Source organism: Anabrus simplex, chromosome 7 (assembly GCF_040414725.1).
Source record: "Anabrus simplex isolate iqAnaSimp1 chromosome 7, ASM4041472v1, whole genome shotgun sequence".
NCBI lineage: Eukaryota > Metazoa > Arthropoda > Insecta > Orthoptera > Tettigoniidae > Anabrus > Anabrus simplex.
In genome coordinates, this window is record NC_090271.1 from 212474244 (window position 1) to 212496166 (window position 21923).

Sequence of the window (21923 nt, forward strand, 5' to 3'; positions counted from 1 at the left end):
GTGAAATGTAACAAGACAAGGTTCTAACTGCATTTTTACGCTTTCAATTTATGGTAAATTTGAAATGATATTGATTTTCTGACACAATGTATTTGTGTCTAATGTGTGTATCAGGTAATACAGAAAATTTGAAATGTTTTTATTAAAACTGAACAAAATTAAGATGGTTTGAATTTCCAAATGCAAGTTTCTCCAAATAATAAAAATGGCAGATAGAACCTTGTCATTCCAAGGTCACCTAATCTCTTAGGCAACCTATGTTTTTATATTCAGGTCCTATCATCAAAGTCAATTTATAAGCACAATACCATTCAACACGTTTATCTCTAATTTGGAATTTTTATCTGAAGTACTCCTCTCCTGCCATATAATAAACTGTCAAGTCATGACCTGCATTGTCAGCTATTCCACCACTTCAATATCTCTTAACGAAAAGGAAATTGCAAAAACATACATTTACTTCCAGAATAAAACAATGAAGCTGTTGTTTTTATTAAATTCAAAACATACACTGAGAATACACATAGAACAAAGAAATGCGGAGTTAAGTCCAGCGCCGCTGTATAACACTGACGTAGTCAATGATGACTGCTACTTTTGAAATCTAAGAGAAGCGTTTTCTTCACTCCTTCTTCTTCTTTTTTTCTGCTAGTTGCTTTACATCGCATCAACACAGATAGGTCTTATGGCGACAATGGGATAGGAAAGGCCTAGGAGTTGGAAGGAAGCAGCCATGGCCTTAATTAAGGTACAGCCCTAGCATTTGCCTGGTGTGAAAATAGGAAACCATGGAAAATCATCTTCAGGGCTGCCGACAGTGGGATTTCAACCCACTATCTTCCGGATTCAAGCTCACAGCCGCGCGCCTCTAACCGCATGACCAACTCGCCCGGTGCACTCCTTCTTGCTGAGGCATATCAAAAGTTTAGTATGTATGTACGTATGTTCAGTCCGTCAGCGATGCCACTGGTGGGATCCTCAACAGCTCTGCCATCAGCTGTCATAAATGGCGTAGTCATCACTGAAGAGGCGTACTAGGGAAATGAAGAGTGAGGTAGTTTCCCGTTGCTTTCCTCACCGAGCCAGAGTTGCTATTACATATCAGTCTGCCAAGCCCACTGAAAAGCATACACCAACTGACCCTATGCTCAACATTTTCACACCATTCATAGCAGGGACTGGCTGCATAAGGATTGGCATTACTAGCATCGCTCATACCTCAGTCACTTTCATATTGTCAAAGCCAAGGATAAGACAGAGACAGATCTATGAAAGTAACAAAATTGCTCTAGCCTATACTAGAAGACATAGTGCACTGTAAACACTAGGTCCTGCCAGCAAAGGCATAAAAGTTTATTACTACGAGAAAACTAATTCTTCCAAAAACCGACTGAATGGTTCCTGTTTTAATGGTTTTGTAAATAAATCCACCAACATCATATTAGAAGGACAGTATTGAACATTTGTAACTCCCTTCTCATGCAGATCCCGTAACATAATGACAGACATTGATATACACAGTTCAAAAATATTAGGGTAACATGTTTTGTAACGTCCGGTATGAGAACGTTAATTTGGTAGATGGGGTTCCAGTGGTCATACAGCATACCTTGATACCTTAGCTACTCAGGGTATGTCAAATCGAAGTTATGCTCCATCTGTAGGAATAGCCATGTATTAAACTGTCAGGTGACCCCTCAAAACAAAGTGAATACTGGTGCGTCCGTGTGTCGTTATGAGGTACACAGACTACTGCAGTCATTTGAGCACATTGCACATAAACCAGCACATCCCATGAGACATCATAACATGGTTCAGGGGCCGTAACTTTGATTCAGGAAGGATGGACTTTTCGTCGTGTTGCTGTGGATCTCAACGTCTCTCCGTCAGGTATTCACCGCTTGTGGAATCGCTACAATGAGACAGGCCAGTTTACAAGGAGGGTTGGACAAGGTCATGGACACATGACAACCTTACAGGATGACCGATATCTGACCATCTGTGTGTTGCGGAATCATTCAGCAACTGCCAGTGAACTGCAACAAGACCTCAGGAGGGTCACTGGAGTCACGGTGTCTGACCAGACAGTAAAGAACAGATTAAGAGAAGTGTCCTTACGACCCAGACGTCCTGTTCGTGTGCCCTGTTTAATGCAGCAACACCGTGCAGGTTGCCTTCTGTTTGCCCATACCCACGTCAACTGGCAACTTCACCAATCAAGACCTGTGTTGTTCACAGACGAGTCCAGATTTCCCCTGACACAGCGTGATGGATGTCAAGGTGTATGGAGACGCCGTGGTGAGCAGTACATCCGAAATGTTGTCCAGGAAGTCGACCGATTCAGACAAGGTTCTGTGATGATGTGGGGTGGCATTAGTACTGATGGCCCTATGGATCTTGTCGTCGTACGCGGTACTCTTATCGCTACGGGGTACATCGAGCGGATACTGCTACAGCATGTGTTGGATGCTGCATACGGTGTTGGCCCTGAATTCATACTCATGTAGGGTTCATGTAGCACGTATCACCAGAGCTATCTTGCGAGAACTGGACATTAAAGAGATGGAATGACCAGCAGTGAGTTCCGACCTTAATCCCATCGAGCATGTGTAGGATAGGCTTGACAGTAGTGTTCATGGGCGTCCAGTTCCACCACAGACTCTCCAAGACCTTGAACAGGCTCTCATTGAAGAATGGGACCTGATACTGCAATGTGACCTCTGTCGACTTATACGGAGCATGCCAAGTAGTTGCCAAGCTGTAATAAACGCTCATGGAGGACATACACCATGCTGAAGCCCTCAACTGTGATAAAAAACCACCATGGAGGACTGTTATCACTTTGTTTTTGCCCCTATTTGGACATTTCCGCTTGTGTTATAAAAATCAAAGCAAAACCATCAATGTTCTTTAGTATACTTCAACGGTAAAGAATAAAGGTTTAGATGGTAATATACCTGGGTGTGAGGTATTGTTTTGTGGAGCATGGCATACATTCAAAAACATGTTCCCCTAATTTTTTTGAACTGTGTATTTAGTCTGAACTCCAGAAACACTTGATTCAATCAGTTGAATGAAATCCTGGTTATCTACGAACAAGGTGATTGGCTCAACAATCTGTATACCAAAATCTTTGATTAACTGCTTGAGCCACAATAACTGTCAACTAGTTAGAGATGCTGCAACATACTTTGCTTCTGTTGATAACATTGCAACAGAAGTTTGCTTGTGGCTAGACCAGGAAATTGTTTCTGCAGATAGGAAATTAGTTTCCATTGGGGTAACTGCTGACTTTGCTTCTGATAATCCATAGTCTTTGAGTAGTTTTACAATTTTTGACCTCTGCTTTAACAAGAACGATCCATCTGTTTTTCATTCATTCTGGAGTCTCAAATAATGTTTTACATCACCTATGTAAAAATAATTGAGTAGTTCTTGAGCAACTCTTGCTGTTAATTCTGAAGATTTACCAGCTACCAGCAAGTCAGCCACATATAACAAAATATACATGATAGGACCATCTTCTTCCCATTGGGATTACATAAATTGATCAGCCTTTCTTTGTTGAAATCTTAGCTTCAATAAAACTTCTTGAGCCTTTTTATTTATACACATGCAGGCTGCTTCAATCCATAAAGACTTTTTTCCAGTTTTAATACTCTGTTTTCTTTACCCAGTTCTTTGAAACCTTGTGGCTGCTCCATATACTGGGTGGTCCACCAGGTCCTTACAATCCAGTTTTATGCATCCCTTCACATTTACTACAATTCTGAAAGATATCGGTTCCTCTCCCTAAACTTGGGTAATATAATGAGATGTGTGTTTACAGGCTAGAAGACAGCAGTAATCATGAGCACCACTACTAATTCATTATGGGTACCTCGAATGATCCTGTAAAACGAGTACAGATACGCAGAACACGATTTTAAAACTGGAGGTGGACGCAAAGACCGGGAGCATGGTACTGTACAGGTTGGGAAGTGAAGACCATAGGTCAAGTGTCACAGTAGTTCACATGGTAAGCGGGTGGGGAGATATGTGATAGCAGACAGTGCACAAGGTAGGAGGTTCGAATCCCACATAAGATTTTTTAACAGCCAGTTGCCTGGGATGTGGTAAGGTTGCATACTTGATAGCTCCCAAGAATTGATTTGTTTATTTGGCCCTGTAAAAGAGCGTATGTATCATTGCATTGGGTATGGTGCTGGGTTGGATGAGGATGTGGTGATGATAGTCTGTGGCCAGTATAGGCTGGGAAGTGCGTGCCATAGGTCAAGTGTCACAGTAGCTCATATGGCTAGCACATGGTAGGTTGTGTGATAGTTAACAGTGCTCCAGGGTTAGAAAGTTCAAGTCCCATACAAGTATTCTTTTAAGCCAGTTGCCTGGGACATGGCAAGTTTGTATATTTAACACCAGTATTTTTCACAGACTGATTTGTTTATTTGGACCTGAAAAGGGCCGTTGTTATGGAGCTGGGAAGATCGAGTCTAGAAAACATGTGACAGGATTTCAGTTATCCATGTCGTTTAACGCAGCACCTGCTTGAATTGACTACCTCCACGGTCGATACAGAGCTGCGCGTTGTAAGGACTGTCTGGCCTGTTGCAGCATCTCCGGCAAAACGGATCGGCATGCCTCGGTGATGAGCTGTCTAAGGTGACAAGGACTGGCCGGCTCCTGTGCATACACCAGTTGTTTTACATGGCCCCACACAAAAAAAATCCAGGGGCGCAACATCAGGCGATCTGGCGGGCCACGGGACAGGTCATCCCCTTCTATCCATTTATCAGGATACGTTGCATGGAGATGGTTCCGGACGACCACCGCCGCGTGCGGTGGTGCTCCGTCATGTTGAAGCCACATCCTGCAGTGGTCAAGGAGTGGCACATGTTCCAAAACAGTGGTGGTTCATCTTGGGGAAACCGCAGATAGCGCTTGCTCGTCAGATAGCCCTCAAAGAAATGGGGAGAGGTGATCATCCATGATTCCACACCATACATTCACGCTCCACTGTACTTGAAAAGCAATCTGTCGCACCCAATGGGGATTATCTGCACTTCAGTAATGCATGATATGGCGATTAACGGTTCCATTGTTGTGGAATCGTGTTTCATCCGTAAATAAGAGAGTCGCTAGAAAAGCAGAATCAGTGTCCACATGCTGTAGGTTCCACTGACAGAATGCCACCCAGACATCGAAATCATGACTATGGAGCTCCTGGTGTAAGTGCAGATGGTACGGGTGAAACCAGTGGGTATACAATACCAATATAAATGGTCTGTTATTGGACATTATACAATATCCGCATAACAGACGCTCAGCTGATGTTCATTTCCTGTGCAATGGCCCGTATGCTAGTATGAGGGTTACGCCGGGTAGCATCAAACATGACCTCTTCATTGTCAGCAGACATCATGGGACGATCTTGAACAGGCGTGTCCTTCCCAGGGATGCAATATCCTGCAGGCCACTTTCCACACTTCAAAATGTCATGCCCATCGATTGTCGTCTATCCGGATAACGTTCTTGGTACAGGCCTTGTGCCTGGTATGCATTCTGTCTAGATTCTCCATAGATAAGTAACATATCCACATACTCTTCACTGGAATACACCTCACGGCAGTGAATAAACTTTGTGTTGTGAATTGCTTCGAAGGAGGGAGTTCGCGCAGCTACATACTTACCTGCCATCGCATGTTGTTATCATTACAATGGGGTATGCTTTGCCCTACAAAGTTTGGAACATGTACGACAGAACATCATCTCTTCACCCTTGTCCAACCCAGCACCGTACCCAATGCAACGATACATACGGTCTTTTACAGGGTCAAATAAACATATCAGTCCTTGAAAGCTATCAAGTATGCAACCTTACCACATCCCAGGCAACTGGCTGTTAAAAAAAAAAAAAATCTTATGTGGGATTCGAACCTCCTACCTCAAGCACCGTCCACTATCACATATCTCCCCACCCACTTGCCATGTGAGCTACTGCGACACTTGACCTATGACACCCACTTCCCAGCCTATACAATACCGTGCTCCCGGGCTGTGCGTCCACCTCCTGTTTTAAAGTACGTGCTCTGCATATCTGTATTCATTTTATGGGTCAATTAGCAAATGTACCCGTGCTTCGCTACGGTACTCTACATTGTATACGGATATCAAAGTAAATTAGTGCTCATGAAGTAAATAAGAATTTTAAATTGGGTTTGTCTTGGCTTTATCCGAAAATCAGTATTGTGAAATCCACAGACGTTGTTTCCAATGAAAGTGTGATTTGCGGAATTGCGATGATAACGGCAAGTCCACTTGTTTACTGCAATTCACAACGAATAAGGTCATTTTCATTTAACGGCAGACCCCACTGCCTAGTGCGCGGCCAAAATCGATTTGGGGAGGTTTCATTACAATGGCAGACTCCAATTCCTACTTTCAGATAGATTACAGTTGAGGAACTTTTATTATATTTGCAAGGACCTTCCTTACTGCCAGTCAAAAGTGAGTTGCGTTCTTATCTTTATAATGGCAGACACATTTTCTAATGCCAGTCAGCTTCCTGCCAGTCACACCGAGTTGGTGAGATTCCATTATAATAGCAGGCCACTATGCCTATCGTCAGTCACATTTTAGATGGGTCAATTTGTTTATAATGGAAGACACCCTTGCCTACTGACAAACAGGATCACGTAAAATAGTTTTGAAAAAAAATTGCATGCTCCCTAGAGTTCTGCTAGTCGAATCGAGAAGGGAATTATGCATTAAAATAGTGCACAAGAGATGGACGACGACCCCATTCTTACTGCCTGTCAAAGTCGATGTGGGGAGGACTGAAAACAATAGCAGAAGCCCTCCTTCTGACAGTCACTATCGATTTGCAATGTATTTAATACCAATGGCAGACAAACCCTTTCTAGATTGCTACAAATCAATGTCATTGAAAGAATATAGTCGTCATATGGAAGTATAAGGATGTTAACCATCATTTACAGAATAACTGCTGCTAAACGGTACATCAAATCGAAAAACGGATTGTACAATAAGACGCACTTTATGGCCATATCTTGGGGTCATCAGCTACTCCCGTACAAGTTTCAAATTTCTGAGATTTCTCGTAGTGCCTCATTAATTCACGTCTTTTTTTCATTTTTAACTATTTATATATACATCACTCCAGCCCGACTTGCTTTTATATATATAGATGACGGATAAGCATGAGCACGAGATTCATATCTCCTAAACGGTGCATGATATTAAGAAACGGTTTGCGCCATTAGATGCCTCATTTATTGCTCTAAATGTTTGTGTCTGCACCATTTCCTCGTATCTCCCATATTAAGGGGGTAAATTGAGTTCAAATTTTGAATAGGGTGAAATTTGGGTACATTTTTAACATTTTACATTACTTTTTGCCTACTTATGTATAAGCTAGAAACATGAAATTTGGTCCACACATGGCCCTTAATCGTGCCAATGTGCGCACCCAACGTGATGATCCTATCATTCTTCTAAGTGTGTCAAACAATGAAATATACTTGTAAAAATCACCAAATTTACGAACAATCCAGAAATACGGCCAAATTTAATGTATAAGGGAGAGAGATACGACAAAATGTCACAGGATCAAAGTTGTAGATCACTCCAAATTGAAGTGACATTGTGCCATCCGTTTTGTGATAAGACTTACCGTTTAGCAAAAAAATAGCTCAAAAGGAATATCTGCACAGTCATTAAAATTGCCTCCATATTTCGATATCTTTGGGGGTAAAAAGTGAAAAATTTGAACATCTTGGAATTTTCCCGTCGGTTAGGGACTAAAAACTATACTTTCACCAAATTTCAATTGTCTACCTCGTCTGGCAGGTTGTGCCGCCATCTTGATTTTGGGGGACGGGGGATAAAAATTAGGAAATTCCCGAAAATTTTTAAGCCCACAAAAGCTATAGGTTGCCGTTTCGGACATATTATATGACTGCGTTCTTATGCTGAGCCCAAAATTTGAGCCCCCCCAGCGTGCCCCCTTCAGGGAATTTTGAGAATTTCCGATTTTTCTAGGGATCCTGGGATCATCAGCTTCTCCCATACCAAGTTTCAAATTTCTGAGATTTCTGGAAGTGCCTCATTAATTCACGTCTTTTTTCATTTTTAAATATTTATATATACATCGCTCCAGCCCAACTTGCTTTTATATATATATAGATTGAGGTACCCATAATTAATTAATAGTGGCACACACGATTCTTGCTGTCTTCTAGCCCATAAACACACACCTCATTATATTATCCCAGTTTAGGGAGAGGGACCGATGTCTTTCAGAATTGTAGTAAATGTGAAGGGATGCATAAAACTGGATCTCAAGGGGCTGGTGGACCACCTGGTATATATCTTCTGTTAATTCACCATTCAAGTATGCAGATTTAACATCCAAATGTTGAACATGGAGACATTTCTGTGCAGCTACAAGAACAAAAACTCTAATAGTCTCATGTTTTAAAACTGGTGTAAATGTTTCATCCAAATCTTCTCCAAATGTTTGCAAAAAACTTGAGCTACCAAACGGGCCTTATACATGTGGACGTTTCCAACCCTGTCTCGTTTTGTTTTGAAATCGCTTTCTATCCAGATGGAAGATCTGCCGGTTCCCATACTTTATGTTCCTTTAGAATATGTATTTCCTCTTCAGCAGCAGTTGACCATAACTTTTGCTTAAAGGGTGCCATTTTCAGCAGTTCATCCCATATGCTTGGTTCTCTCATGTAATCTGTAGGTCAATCTTGATTGTGGTACTCCTTTATTTCCCTGTTCTGATGCAGGTCTTTGGGATTCCTCTTCAATTTCAGTTGTGCTGTCAAATTCCTCTTCCAAGTCATCCTTTTCTTCATAAGAATCTTGTGCGTTATTATTAGGTAAACACATTTCAATAGAAATACCCTTCATTAATGAGTTGGTCTTCAAGATGACATTGATTTTTCCTTCAGGCATTTTACTGCTAACAAGATTTGTGTGACTGGTTTCATATTAGACTATTTTCACAGACCTGCTGACCCAAACCTTGGCTGTCTTAGGGTCGAAAATCCTATACACTTTAGTTCAGTCATACCCAATAAGAACATATTCTGCTGCTTTATCATCCCATTTCTTGCATTTCTGCTTGGGAATCAAGGAATAAATCTTGATCCCAAACTAAGACTAACATCAGGTTTTATTCCTGTGAATAACTCAACTGGAGTTTTATTGATACTCCGACTCACTGACCAATTTTGTATGTATGCTATTGTTAATACAGCTTCTCCCCAGTAATGGTTTTCCAATCCAGCATCTGATAGCATACATTTCACAGATTCAGTTAGTGACCTGTTTTTCCTCTCTGTGATGCCATTCTGCTGAAGAGTATAGGTGACAGGCTGATGTTGTATTCCCTCTTTCCACAGAAATATCTCAAGTTCTTGGCAAACATATTCTTTGCCATTTTCTGTGTGAATGGAAATTGTTTCCTCCCAAATCTCATTTTGACATTAGGGTGATATATTAGTGTATGGCACCTGGTACTTCATCCTTGAATTTGACTAATCTCATTACAGTAAATCTTGAATAATTGTCGATTAGTGTCAGAAAATATCCATTGTCAATAGGTATTGCCATTTGCATATGCCCACAGATCAAAATGGATAAGTCTCATTGGTTCTGTTCCTCTTGGCATAGCATCCAAAGACTTTGATTGACCTAGTTTTCCTTTAATACAATTATTGCATATTACCTCCTCCGAGTATGAAGATACTCAAATCTCTGTAGCCAATTGTTCGCTAATTAATTGCTTAACTGCAGCTAGATCCCTGTGCCCCAATCAACGATGCCATAGATGGAGACATCCTTCTCTTGCCATGTTAGCTACCTGCCTTGGAGTCACAGTTTGAAGTCGGAATAAATTTCCGTTGCTTCTTCTCTCAGTAATGATCTTGTGTCCTTTGTAGATTCCACATGAATTCTTCTCAAAAATTATATGCTGACCTTGTTCTGTTTTTCATTTGACAGAAATCAAATTATCGTCCAGTAGTGGAATATACAGAATGTTTTTGAAAAAAATAACATATTATGGTCTCTCTATAATTTTTATTTTTCGCACCTTTGTACGATCCTTTTTTTATCATGATTAGTAATCTTACTTGAGTCTGTTGTGGTTGACTGTAGTCCTGTCTCCAAGTCATCATTTCCCCGACTCACCTGCTTTGACAATATACACTAGCCATGCGTCTTGGTAGGTGTGCTATTTACCAACTGATGAGCCCAACTTAGTACAATGGGGAAAAAGGTTGGCAACGAGGAATGAGTTAGCTGGAAAATTTATAATGTCCAATAACGGACCAACTAATTGTTATAAGTTTTTATACCCGTCGAGTATTTTTTCCTGTTAGGTATTCTATAGTTAAATCTGCTTCAACACAACCTTCAAGCACTGTAATGATTCCTGAGTATATTTTTGGAAGGCTCACCAATAATTCTGCGAAAATTTCGTTATTCTCAAGAGGCTTACCTGATGCTCACAGCAATCCGATCACTTCCATGATAGCATCAATATGCTTGTCCATCAGCCGTTACAATAGGGTATTCCCTACAACTTCTGACATAAATACAGCCTGCTGCTGAACGTGAATTTCTCTTATTTCTTTAACAATGTTTTCCATGCATCACACATGTTTCCCAGATGAGCAAAATGAATGAATTAGCTATCCTCAACACTCAACATAATGTACGCTATAGCCTTGTTAATCCTTCTTTCTCCAGTCATCATTTGCATCTTCGGGTTTTGGCTCACTGATATTTTCCTATAAATCATCACGTACAAACGTAGATGGCATCCTTGTTTTCCAAAATATGTAATTGCCATTATTCAGTAAAGGGATATTCATCCTTACACTATCTTGAGTCATATTGCACAATTACAGTACATTTTTATAGAGAAGTTTCAATCTATTTGTGCAGTTCACCTGATGAAAATGAAATAACGAAAACACACATTTACTTCGGGCATAAAACAATGAAGCTATTATTTTTATTAAATTCAAAACATACACAAAGAACACACATAGAACAATGAAATGTGGAGCTAAGTCCAACACCGCTGTATGACGTTCATAACAAGATAAACTTGAAATTTTGAAATGTTTAGATAAAGGGGAAAGTGGAACAAATACCAGCTGAATTCAGAATTGGAAAAGTCATGATAAATGATTGGACGAAAAATTGAATCAAAATACACTAGAGTCCCGTTAATCCAAACCCCGTTAATCCGAAAGTCCAGTTAATCCAAACTGAAATATTCAATTTTTTTTTAAAAAGTACACCTTATTGAAATGAAAGAACATATTATAGAATGAAGACTTACTTGTACTTTATTAGTCATATTTTTCTAGAATAACTTAATGTAAACATAATTATACATCATGAACCATCAATCACTGGGCGTTCATCTTTACAAAGTCTGTTAGTTTCTTTTGCCGTAGTGATTGGGACCTACTCGAAGATGCAGTGTTAAACCAGAATCTCATAAACATCACATCAATGGGTGTAGTAGTGGAGTGTTGCTCGACGTAGTGTACGGCAAGTTCTAGGCAGCCGCGGCATCTGAATATGAGACTAGTGTAAAACGTTACTGTATTTTAGCAGTTTTAGGAGATAAGTTTTAACCTAGTTTTAGTCGTTTTCTCCTCTACGGGTTCTAAACTACCTTATTGTAATTTTACACAGTATTTTATTAATGTAACTGCTAAATAATGGTCATTTCAAATTACAGTATGTACTGTACTGTATTGTAGAAACTATTTTCCTCAGACGGTTGAGGCGCTGACCTTCTGACCCCAACTTGGCAGGTTCGATCCTGGCTCAGTCTTGTGGTATTTGAAGGTGCTCAAATACGTCAGCCTGGCGTAAGTAGATTTACTGGCACATAAAAGAACACCTACGGGAGAAAATCCCGGCACCTAGGCGTCTCAAGAAACCGTAAGAGTAGTTAGTGGGACGTAAAAACAATAACATTATTATTAGAAAATATTTTCCGGTTAATCCGAAAATTTTGTAATCCGAACAGACTCCGGTCCCAATTAGTTCGGATTAACGAGACTCCACTGTAGAACAAATTTGCAGAACTGTGACCAAGAGAATAATTGAGGAGCACCGTACGTAAAAAATGTCAGACTTTGACAAAGTTGATGAGCTCATCCTTGTATGGTTTTTGCAAGAAAAACAGAGAGATGTTAGGCTGAGTGGTCCTATAATCCTAGAAAAAAGACACCAGCTCAATAAGCTGATGAACAGTAATTTCAAATTTACTGAAAGTAATGGCTAGCTGAACCAATGGAAGAGGAGGCACAGGGTACAACAGTTATCTATCAACAGAGAATAATTATCAGCTGATCACATGGCATGGTTTCATTGCAGAAGTTTTCACCCTAAGAAGTTTACAAGTGCAATGAAACTAGATTAAGTATTAAGATGTTGTAGCTAAAGCTCACAGTTTCAAGATGAGCACAGAACATGTCACAGTTCTAGCATGTTATATGATACAACAGGGAATCACAAGTTATGACTTATGGTTGTTGGAAAATCAAAATATCCAAGAGTGTTCAAAAACATCAATAAGAACAATCTCCCTGTCTTCTACAGGAACCAAAATATAGCATTAATGACTAGTGCATTATTAAAAAAATGTATTCATAACCAGTTTGTGCCTTCAGTAAAGGAAAAGGTTTAATGCAGAAAATGATCTACCACTCAGGGTGTTATTTATTTTGGATAATGCACCAGTTCACCCCTTAACAGGCGAACTGATCAATGGAGATATAAGAGTAATTTTTCTGCCTCTACCGACCAAGGTGACCACAGGGATAGGGTCGATTAGCTGTGAGATTGCATTTGGGAGATGGTTGATTCAAATCCCACTGTCGGCAGCCCTGAAGGTGATTTTCTATTTTCACACCAGGCTGGCGAGGCTTGCTTAAAATATTCTGAGCTCGGTAAATTCATGAAGCAGGATGCTACCCTACTTGCACATAGTCCAAGTGAGGATCTCTCCTCTAACGGGTTATGGACCACCGGTGAATTGTATAGTCCTAGCCGCCTGAGCACAAGGAGGGGCAGGACTCAGAATATGTCCGAGATGCCCACTCCCATTCCATAGCAACTGGTATCCCGACTCTCAGGACCACTTACTAGGCCACTCAGCCATTGCCCATGGTTCACGAACTAGGACGTGACTACAGTAACCCACAAACATATAGTAAGTGAGATTGAATCAAGGTGTAGTAAAGCTAATGCAGTGAGCTCGCAGTTGCGATTAGCAGTATTCTGTAAGAAGGAAGTCAGCTCCCAGACGAAACTATCTTTACATCGGTCTGTTTTCAGACCAACTTTGCTTTACGGGAGCAAAAGCTGGGTGGAATCAGGATATCTTATTCATAAATAAGAAGTAACAGATATGAAAGTAGCAAGAATGATTGCTGGTACAAACAGGTGGGAACAATGGCAGGAGGGTACTCGGAATGAGGAGAAAAAGGCTAATTTAGGAATGAACTCGATGGATGAAGCTGTACGCATAAAGCGGCTTCGGTGGTAGGGTCATGTGAGGTGAATGGAGGAGGATAGGTTACCTAGGAGAATAATGGACTCTGCTATGGAGGGTAAGAGAAGTAGAGGGAGACCAAGACGACGATGGTTAGACTGGGTTTCTAACGATTTAAAGATAAGAGGTATAGATGTAAATGAAGCCACAACACTAGTTGCAAATCGAGGATTGTGGCGACATTTAGTAAATTCTCAGAGGCTTTCAGACTGAACGCTGAAAGGCATAACAGTCTATAATGATAATGTATGTATGTATGTATGTATGTATGTATGTATGTATGTAATGCTGGCGCTGTACCTTAATTAAGGGTATGGCCGCTTCCTTCCCAGTCCTAGCCTTTTCCCATCCTTGTGTGGCCAAATACCTTCAATGTGTTAATGTAACATTAAACCACTATTAAAGAAAAATCTGCCTCTAAATGTTATGCCATTGTTACAACCAATGGACCAACAACTGCTACAAAACATGAAAATTGTTTATAACAAGATGCTCCAAAGATCCTTAATAAAAAATGAAGGCACTTCTAAAACCATTGTCAATGTCCTCAAACAAATCACTATCAAAGAAGTGATTTATTGGGTGGCTGAGTGATGGGAAAATGTCAAAAAGCAATTACTTAGAATTCAAGGAAAAAGTTATGGCCAACAGTGAAAACCCAGACCAAGCAGAGGAGACCAGACTTGAAGTTTTACATCTCATTAAGCAAATCCCAGACTGTGAAGAAGGAGAGGAAACAGATGTGAACGAGTTGTTGGCAGCTGACACAGAGATCAAGTTATGATTGACCAGGAAATAGTTTTTCTTGTAATTCAGATAAAGAAGGTACAGCTCCACTACCTAGAATTACTCATTGGGACACAGCAAAAGAATTGGAGACATCCCTGCAGTACATAGAGTGCAATAGTGGCAGACATGATGTTCATGAAGTTCTGGTGTATTGTGCCATCCTTAGGATTTCCATCTGTGTCAGCAGAAAGGGACTGAATTTTTTGTAATAATGAATGATGTAAGAAGATACTGCATTGTTTTATCATTTTCACTGTTACATTTGTTGAGTATTAAATCTGTTGATCTGTACTGTATGTAATTATATATTGTATTATTTTTATAGTACATTTGATGTTCGAGCATGCAATACAAGCCCATTTTAATATGAAATTTCTTTGATATTTTTCCTTTCAGAAATTTTTGTGTTTGGATTATTCAGGTTCAATATAGATTTTGATTCCCACAGGGAACTTGAAATATCTGTCCTAAATGAGCAAGTTCATAGTTCCAACATAATTGGTATATTATTTGATATAATACACTGAAGAAAATGGAAATTGCTACACCATGAAGGCATTGGTTGTTTGTGTTGATTTTCAAGATATGGAACGATGCCATGTAGGTATGTAAATGGTCAAAGTTTTAGACCCATTGGATTGTTGCTACAGGTCTCCCCACGTGGTTGGTCGCGGAGGAATCAACTCCAGTATACGGATTCTGGTGTAGCGTAGTTGACTTGCAGTCTGTGCAGTGAAGTGTTCCCCGTCAAACATGCCTCGACGACAGAGAAGAGCACGCTATCAACAACTGTCGCCGTTTGAGAGGGCTCGGATAATTGGGCTGTGTGAGGCTGGGTTATCGCTAAGGACTGTTGCTGCACGTGTTGACCGACAGGCATCTACGGTACAATGTGTATGGCAGCAGTGGTCAAATGAAGGTACCCACACTCGTAGACCTGGCACAGGCCCAGCGTGACGGACAACTGTGAGAGTAGATCGCCGCATCATTCAGATGGCCCGGATGGAACCCCATGCAACAGCAGCACAAATTCGAGCAGCTGTGGCACCCCACATTACACAACAAACAGTTGGTAATCGCCTGCGTGCAGCTGGCTTACGAGCCCGTGTCCCTGCAGAAGGTGTTCCATTGACCCTACAACAGCGACGTGTAAGGCTGGCTTGGTGTCAAGAAAGATCGATGTGTGTCAACGAATGGCATAGGGTTGTCTTTAGTGATGAATCGCGCTTCTGTCTTGCCTGCAGTGATCGCCGGAATCATGTGCGCCGATGTACCGGGGAGAAGGGCCACCCAGATCTTATTGTCGAGAGGCACACAGGGCCAACACCAAGCATTATGGTCTGGGGAGCTATTGGCTTTAATGTGAAATCACAATTAGTGCTTGTTGAGGGCACTATGACTGCTCAACAGTACGTTGATAGGGTACTCAATCCAGTGGTTGTCCCTATGATGGCAAACATTGCTAATGGAATGTTTCAGCAGGACAATATCCGGGTTCACACTGCACGCATCTCCAGAGAAGCTCTCCACGACATCACAACCTTAGAATGGCCCGCCAGATCCCCGGACCTTAGTCCTATTGAGCATGTGTGGGACATGATGGGTCGACAAATGGCCAACCGTCCTCAGCCACCCACAACTCTGGAACTGACCCGTGCAATGCAGCAAGCATGGGCCACAATTTCTCAGGAAGCGGTCCAGGGCCTTATTGACTCCATGCCTTGACGAATTCATCAATGTATTGCAGCTCGTGGTGGGCACATCCTGTATTGATTCTTGTCCAAACTTGCGGTCAGAGGGCCCTGAAAGTGTAATCATCGAATCACAACCGAACACTCGTCCTGCATGTTCAATTGCAGCAATGTAGCACCACGCCTTCTGGGTGTAACAATTTCCATTTTCTTCAGTGTACATTTCACAGCTAACTGGCACACTGGGGCAAAACATTGGCAACCAAGAATGAGCTAGCTAGAAAATTTATAATTTCTAATAGCAGACCAATTACATTGGAATTATTCAAGGTTTTCCAACTGAGGTTCAGATTAGAGGGGCTCCACTGTATTAATGTTGAGTTGCAGTCCACACCAATCTATTATTCCATTCTGGGACTGATGTTGAAGATTAAGTTTGTTTTTCATAGTCAGCATACAGAAGGGTCCAGGATATCGACTGACGTAGATCTGCCCACAACAGTACCCATCACAGGGACAACCAGAAATTACTGGATGCACCTTCAGCAGCTTGGAAGTAGCTTCAGGGCACTGGATAAAGTAGTGGCAACCAAGCAACAAGGTACTTTTGGACACTTTTCAAAATGCTAGCTAAACCAGGACAAGTAGCACATGATCGAATACTTCATTGATATCCAGGAAAGCAAGATCAAGCAGTTTGTATTTCTAATAGTGTAATAGTGTATATTCATACAGCATGCATTGCAGTGATTGTGCTACAATTCCTCACATATCCAGCTTGATTCTTGGTCATTTTGACAATCTTGTAAATCAATTTAACCAGAATGTGTTTGAAAATTGGCTTAGAATTCAGATCAGGTGGTAGTTTGCACACTTGGTGCAACTTCCCTTCTTGAAGATTGTTACAGTGATTCTCTGATGTCAGTCAGTCAATCAGACAGCATTCATCCATCTTTGATAAATTTTGTTGAACAGTAATATTAATCAGCTACTGCATCACATTATTACTCCAAGGTTGTCTGGATCAGTGGTTTTTCCCAGCTTTGTTTTTTTTAAAGCAGTGTTAACTTCAGCAACATTGATTTATTCAATGGGTCCTTCCATGTTATGTCAAGTTTCTCATCAAGATCTGCATTCCAAGTGCCGTTGTCACAATCTTCCTTGACTCCCCATGAACCGCTCTGAAGGCATTCCGATGAGGTGGTGAGAAAATCATGATATAACTATTTCTTCTTGCTAACCACACCACTGACATCATGATTGCTTCTTTGTCAATCTGTTGTTATCTTAAACTCAAAGTTTCAAGAATAGCATATGCAGCTTTAAGAACAACCTCTTTCACTTTCGTCCAACTATCTTCGACTCTGGTAATGGACAGCCATATTATTCATGTAACAACGACTGACTCCATATTATGTTTGAACCATTGCCATTTCATTCCCAATGGTCTTGTTTGTGTCGTGCATTGACTTGTCAGTGATGTGTAACTTGCCAATGAGCGACAATCTTGAATGGTTAAAATTCTTTCACTGTTACTCAGAAAAAGCTTCTGTCAGCTTCTTGAAAAGATGTAAATTTCTAATATATTTCTATGGTCTTGTTTCCAACCAAGTATTCATTTGCTCCTGAATTGTTGACAACCTTTCTGTTTGCTTTCCTGGGAGTCATTTGAGACTTCTTGAACACTTCTTCAAACTGCACCTTTCCCAGCATGAAGTCTTCTCTCAGCCAGTTCTCTTTGACTTCTCTCCTTTATATTAACACCTCAACATATTCATCCCCAAACCAGCAAACCAAGTCATCCTGTCTATGACCTTTCCCTTCATAACTTCTTTTACTGCTTCTGTAACCATGTCCCAGATTTCAGTTCAGTTCTGCTCTGTCTCATATTCTTCTAGAGTTTCAAATCAATTTTGCTAAGCTGAAGTTGGAATTCAACCTTCTTGACAAAATTTATCAAGGATATTGGGTTAGAAGCACTAATAGGGTCAGTAATAAATAACATCCATGGTATTCACTGTCTGCCATAAGAGGTGACTAAAAGATGCCCCAGAGGTTCTTAACTTGGGAGCATAGGTTGGTGACCATAGGGTCCTTAGCTGAGTCCTGGCATTGCTTCCACTTACTTGTGCCAGGATCCTCACTTTCATCTATCCTGTCTGACATCACTTGGTCAACAACTGTTCTTTTCCGACCACAATGGTATTGGGTTGCAAGTCCTAGGGTGTCTTTCATTTTCATGACCTTTGTGGTCCTTGTCTTTCTTTGGCTTATACCTTCATTTTTTGAAGTGTCAAACCCCTTCAATTTTTTCTCTCTGATTAGTGTTAATAAAAGGTAGTTGCCTAGTTGTACTTCCTCTTTAATCACTACCACCTCTATGTAGCCAACGGCCGTAGCCGTGTTGAAACACCGGATCCCATGAGATCTCCGAAGTTAAGCAACATCGGGCGTGGTTGAGAAGTGGATGGGTTGCCACGCGCTGTTGGTGGGGGGTAAGGGGATGGAGGAGCGGAAAGGAACTAGCCACCCTACCGTACGTAAACTCCGGCTCAGGTACCCCTCCGTGGAGGTTCGGACCTGCCTTCGGGCAGAACACACCCTTACCTTACCTTTACCTCTATGTACAATATTTTTCTCTGATTTATTCGGTAAGGAGACAATTTTTTGAGCAGTTAAATATTTTTTGATTAGCCATGCTTTATTTTGAATAACTGATAGCATTGATATTTTGTTGATTATGTACTTTTTTGAACTTGCAATTTTGTAAATGGCAGCAGAAGTTTATTTTTGTTCATTTCAAGTCAGTAGGCTATGAAAATATGGATACTAGTTAGCAAGTAGAACTCTTTCTTATGGTACTGATGAACAAGTTACCAATGAACTAAATGTACAAATTAGCAAAGCAACTGAAAACAGGATCCATAGAAATCTATTGCTAAAGCCTCACATTCTTTGAATTTCACCAAGGTAACGGTTGGCTAGACACCCCTGTTATGGTGAGGGATGAAAAGAGGGGTGAAAACCAGTCTAGAAAACAGCAAGGTGCGACCTTCACACCAGTTGTTACCAAGCAGTGGGATTGAAAGCAAGTTAAGATGTCAGTGTGGTCTAAACGTGAATATCGCGCAATTATCCGCTACAATTTTGCTCGTGGATTAACTGTTGACCAGTGCCTGGAGGAAATGACTCCTGTACTGGGGAAAGACTGTCCACATTGAACAACAATTTTCCGCTGGTACAAAGAGTTCCAGAGGGGAAATTTTGGGGTTGAAGACGATCCTCATTCTCGGCGACCGTCTGAATCAGTGACTAAGAAAAACATTGAAGCTTAAGGAAAATGTTGAAGCAAGAGAGGCGGTTGACATATCGGCAGGTAGAAGAGACCCTCCACATCTCTGCACCAGCTATTCATTCAATTCTACATGACCATCTCGATGTAAGAAACGTTTGTTCCATTGTGTACCCCATTTACTTTCAGAGGAACAAACGGCACATCGAGTGAAATGGTGCCAAAAAATGCTAAAACAGTTTGAAAATGGGACTTTGTGTAATGTCAATAGCATCATTACAGGTGACGAAACTTGGCTTTATTATTACGATGTCTCAACAAAATCCCAGAACAAGGTGCGGATGTTTGAAGTTGAGGGTACTCCTGTGACTGTGCGAAAGTCATGCTCAGTGAAGAAAAGGATGATTGCAGTATTCGCCACTAAACGGGGCATCCTGACTAGGGTTGTTCTAGAAACACAAAGGATAGTTACTGCGAAGCGGTACAGTGGGACTTGTCTGCCTCAGGTCATCCAGGCTCTCAAGCAGCTCCGTCCGAGGTCATGGCTCAACACTTTGCTCTTGCATCACGACAATGCTCCAGCACATTGTGCTAATGTAACAATGGATTTTCTTGCCAGATCAGGGGTGACTGTGCTTCATCACCCTCCATACAGTCCTGATCTTTCCCCATGTGTCTTCGCACTCTTCCCAGAAGTGAAGATGAAGCTGAAAGGGCGGCGTTTTTGATCCGACGAGGTGCTTCTGGCAGCATGGGATCAAGAGTATGAAAATGTAACCGAAGAAAAGTGGCAGAGTTGGTTTAGTGACTGGTTTTGACGTATGGAGAAGTGTATTGAGTGTGGTGGAAATTATTTTTAAAGTCTAAAGCATTCACTCACATTGCAAATCTTTCCTAGTGCTCTTTGTATAATAAGATAATCAAGCATTTTATACTACAGTAGTATGATAGATCACAAGTACAGAAATGAAAATCCACAGCCAGTTTCCAGTCATTTGACCGGATCAGGAAAGGAATGAATGAATGAAGCCCTCATCTAGTGGCGAGGATATGAATGTGCCGGCTGCCGAAGCCTGTCGCACTCCTTTTGGGCAATAATTAATGAATGACAGATGAAATGAAATGGTAATGGAGAGTGTTGCTGGAATAAAAGATGACAGGGAAAATTGGAGTACCCGGAGAAAAACCTGTCCCGCCTCCATTTTGTTCAGCACAAATCTCACATGGAGTGACCAGGATTTGAACCACAGAACCCAGCGGCGAGAGGCCGGCACACTGCCACCTGAGCCACGGAGGCTGTCAGATCACAAGTACTAACAGATGTAATTTATACTTCATAAAGAACAACCACCTTACCAGGGAAGCAATCAAGGAGTCTGATATTGTCCATAGCTAAGTGGGACGGTACTCTTCCACTCGTCACAACCTCCAGCACGATGTTAAATTCTTGACTAATTCGGCCAAGGGTGAAAAGATTCTTTTCCCATCTGAAACAATGAAATCAAAATGTATTAGGCCTACAGTTACTCTATAATTGATAATAAACAGTGATTTAAAAAAATATATTTGTACTATTTATTATTACAAAAATATTTTAAAAAATAGATATAATAAAGTCAGTCTGAGACCAACTTTGCTAGTGAAAGCTGGATGGACTTAGAATATCATACTCATAAGCTGGAAGTAACAGACATGAAAATAGCAAGAATAATTCTGGTATAAACATGAGTGAATAATGACAGAAGGGCACCACCAAAAAGAAGAAAGAGGCTAAGTTAGGAATGAACTTGACAGATAAAACTGTGCACATGAACTGGCTTCAGTAGTGATGTCATGTCAGGTGAATGGAGGAGGACAGGTTACCTAGGAGAATAATGGACTTGGTCATGGAGAGTAAGAGAAACAGAGGGAGACAAAGGAGACAACCGTTATAATCAGTTTCTAGACAATTTAAAGGTAAAGAGGTGGAGGACTAAATGGAGCCAAAGAGCCACTTGCAAATAAAGGATTGTGGAGGCCCTTAGTTCATTTACAAAGGCTTGTAGACTAAGCACTGAAACGATGATGATGGTGATGATGATGAAGATAATGATGATGATGATAATAATAATAATAATAATAATAATAATAATAATAATAATAATAATAATAATAATAATAATAATAATAATAATAATAATAAGTTTCATATCCCAAGAATTAATTTTATGGTTTTCAGAGAATTAGCACTATAAAGCATATTAGAGGTACCTGGCTATTAACATGTAACACCTACTTTAGCCTTTATGACAGTGGCAACGCGGTGTGGCATGGACTTCACAAGACACCAGAAGCTTTGGGGAACCCATGATCACTACACAGCCTCCTATAACCCATGAAGATTGGTCAGAGCAGAGCTCATGTCATGCACATACCTCTTGACAGCATCTTAGATGTGTTCAATGGGATTGAGATTGTGACTCCTTGGGGAGCAGGAAAGTATCCTCACATCTGTGGAGTTCTCATCGAACCAGTCAGCAACAATTCAGGAGCA

General features: G+C 40.9%; 1 protein-coding gene across 5 annotated transcripts in view; it reads right to left on the reverse strand.

The window, feature by feature from the left end:
• Alk (Anaplastic lymphoma kinase) overlaps positions 1-21923 on the reverse strand; it is a 730031-nt gene that overhangs the window by 234710 nt on the left and 473398 nt on the right. For all 5 annotated transcript variants that reach the window (XM_067151542.2, XM_067151544.2, XM_067151543.2 and 2 more), the window contains exon 3: positions 20747-20877. In XM_067151542.2, coding sequence (XP_067007643.2) covers positions 20747-20877 — 131 coding nt within the window. The remainder of the gene's footprint in view (positions 1-20746; positions 20878-21923) is intronic.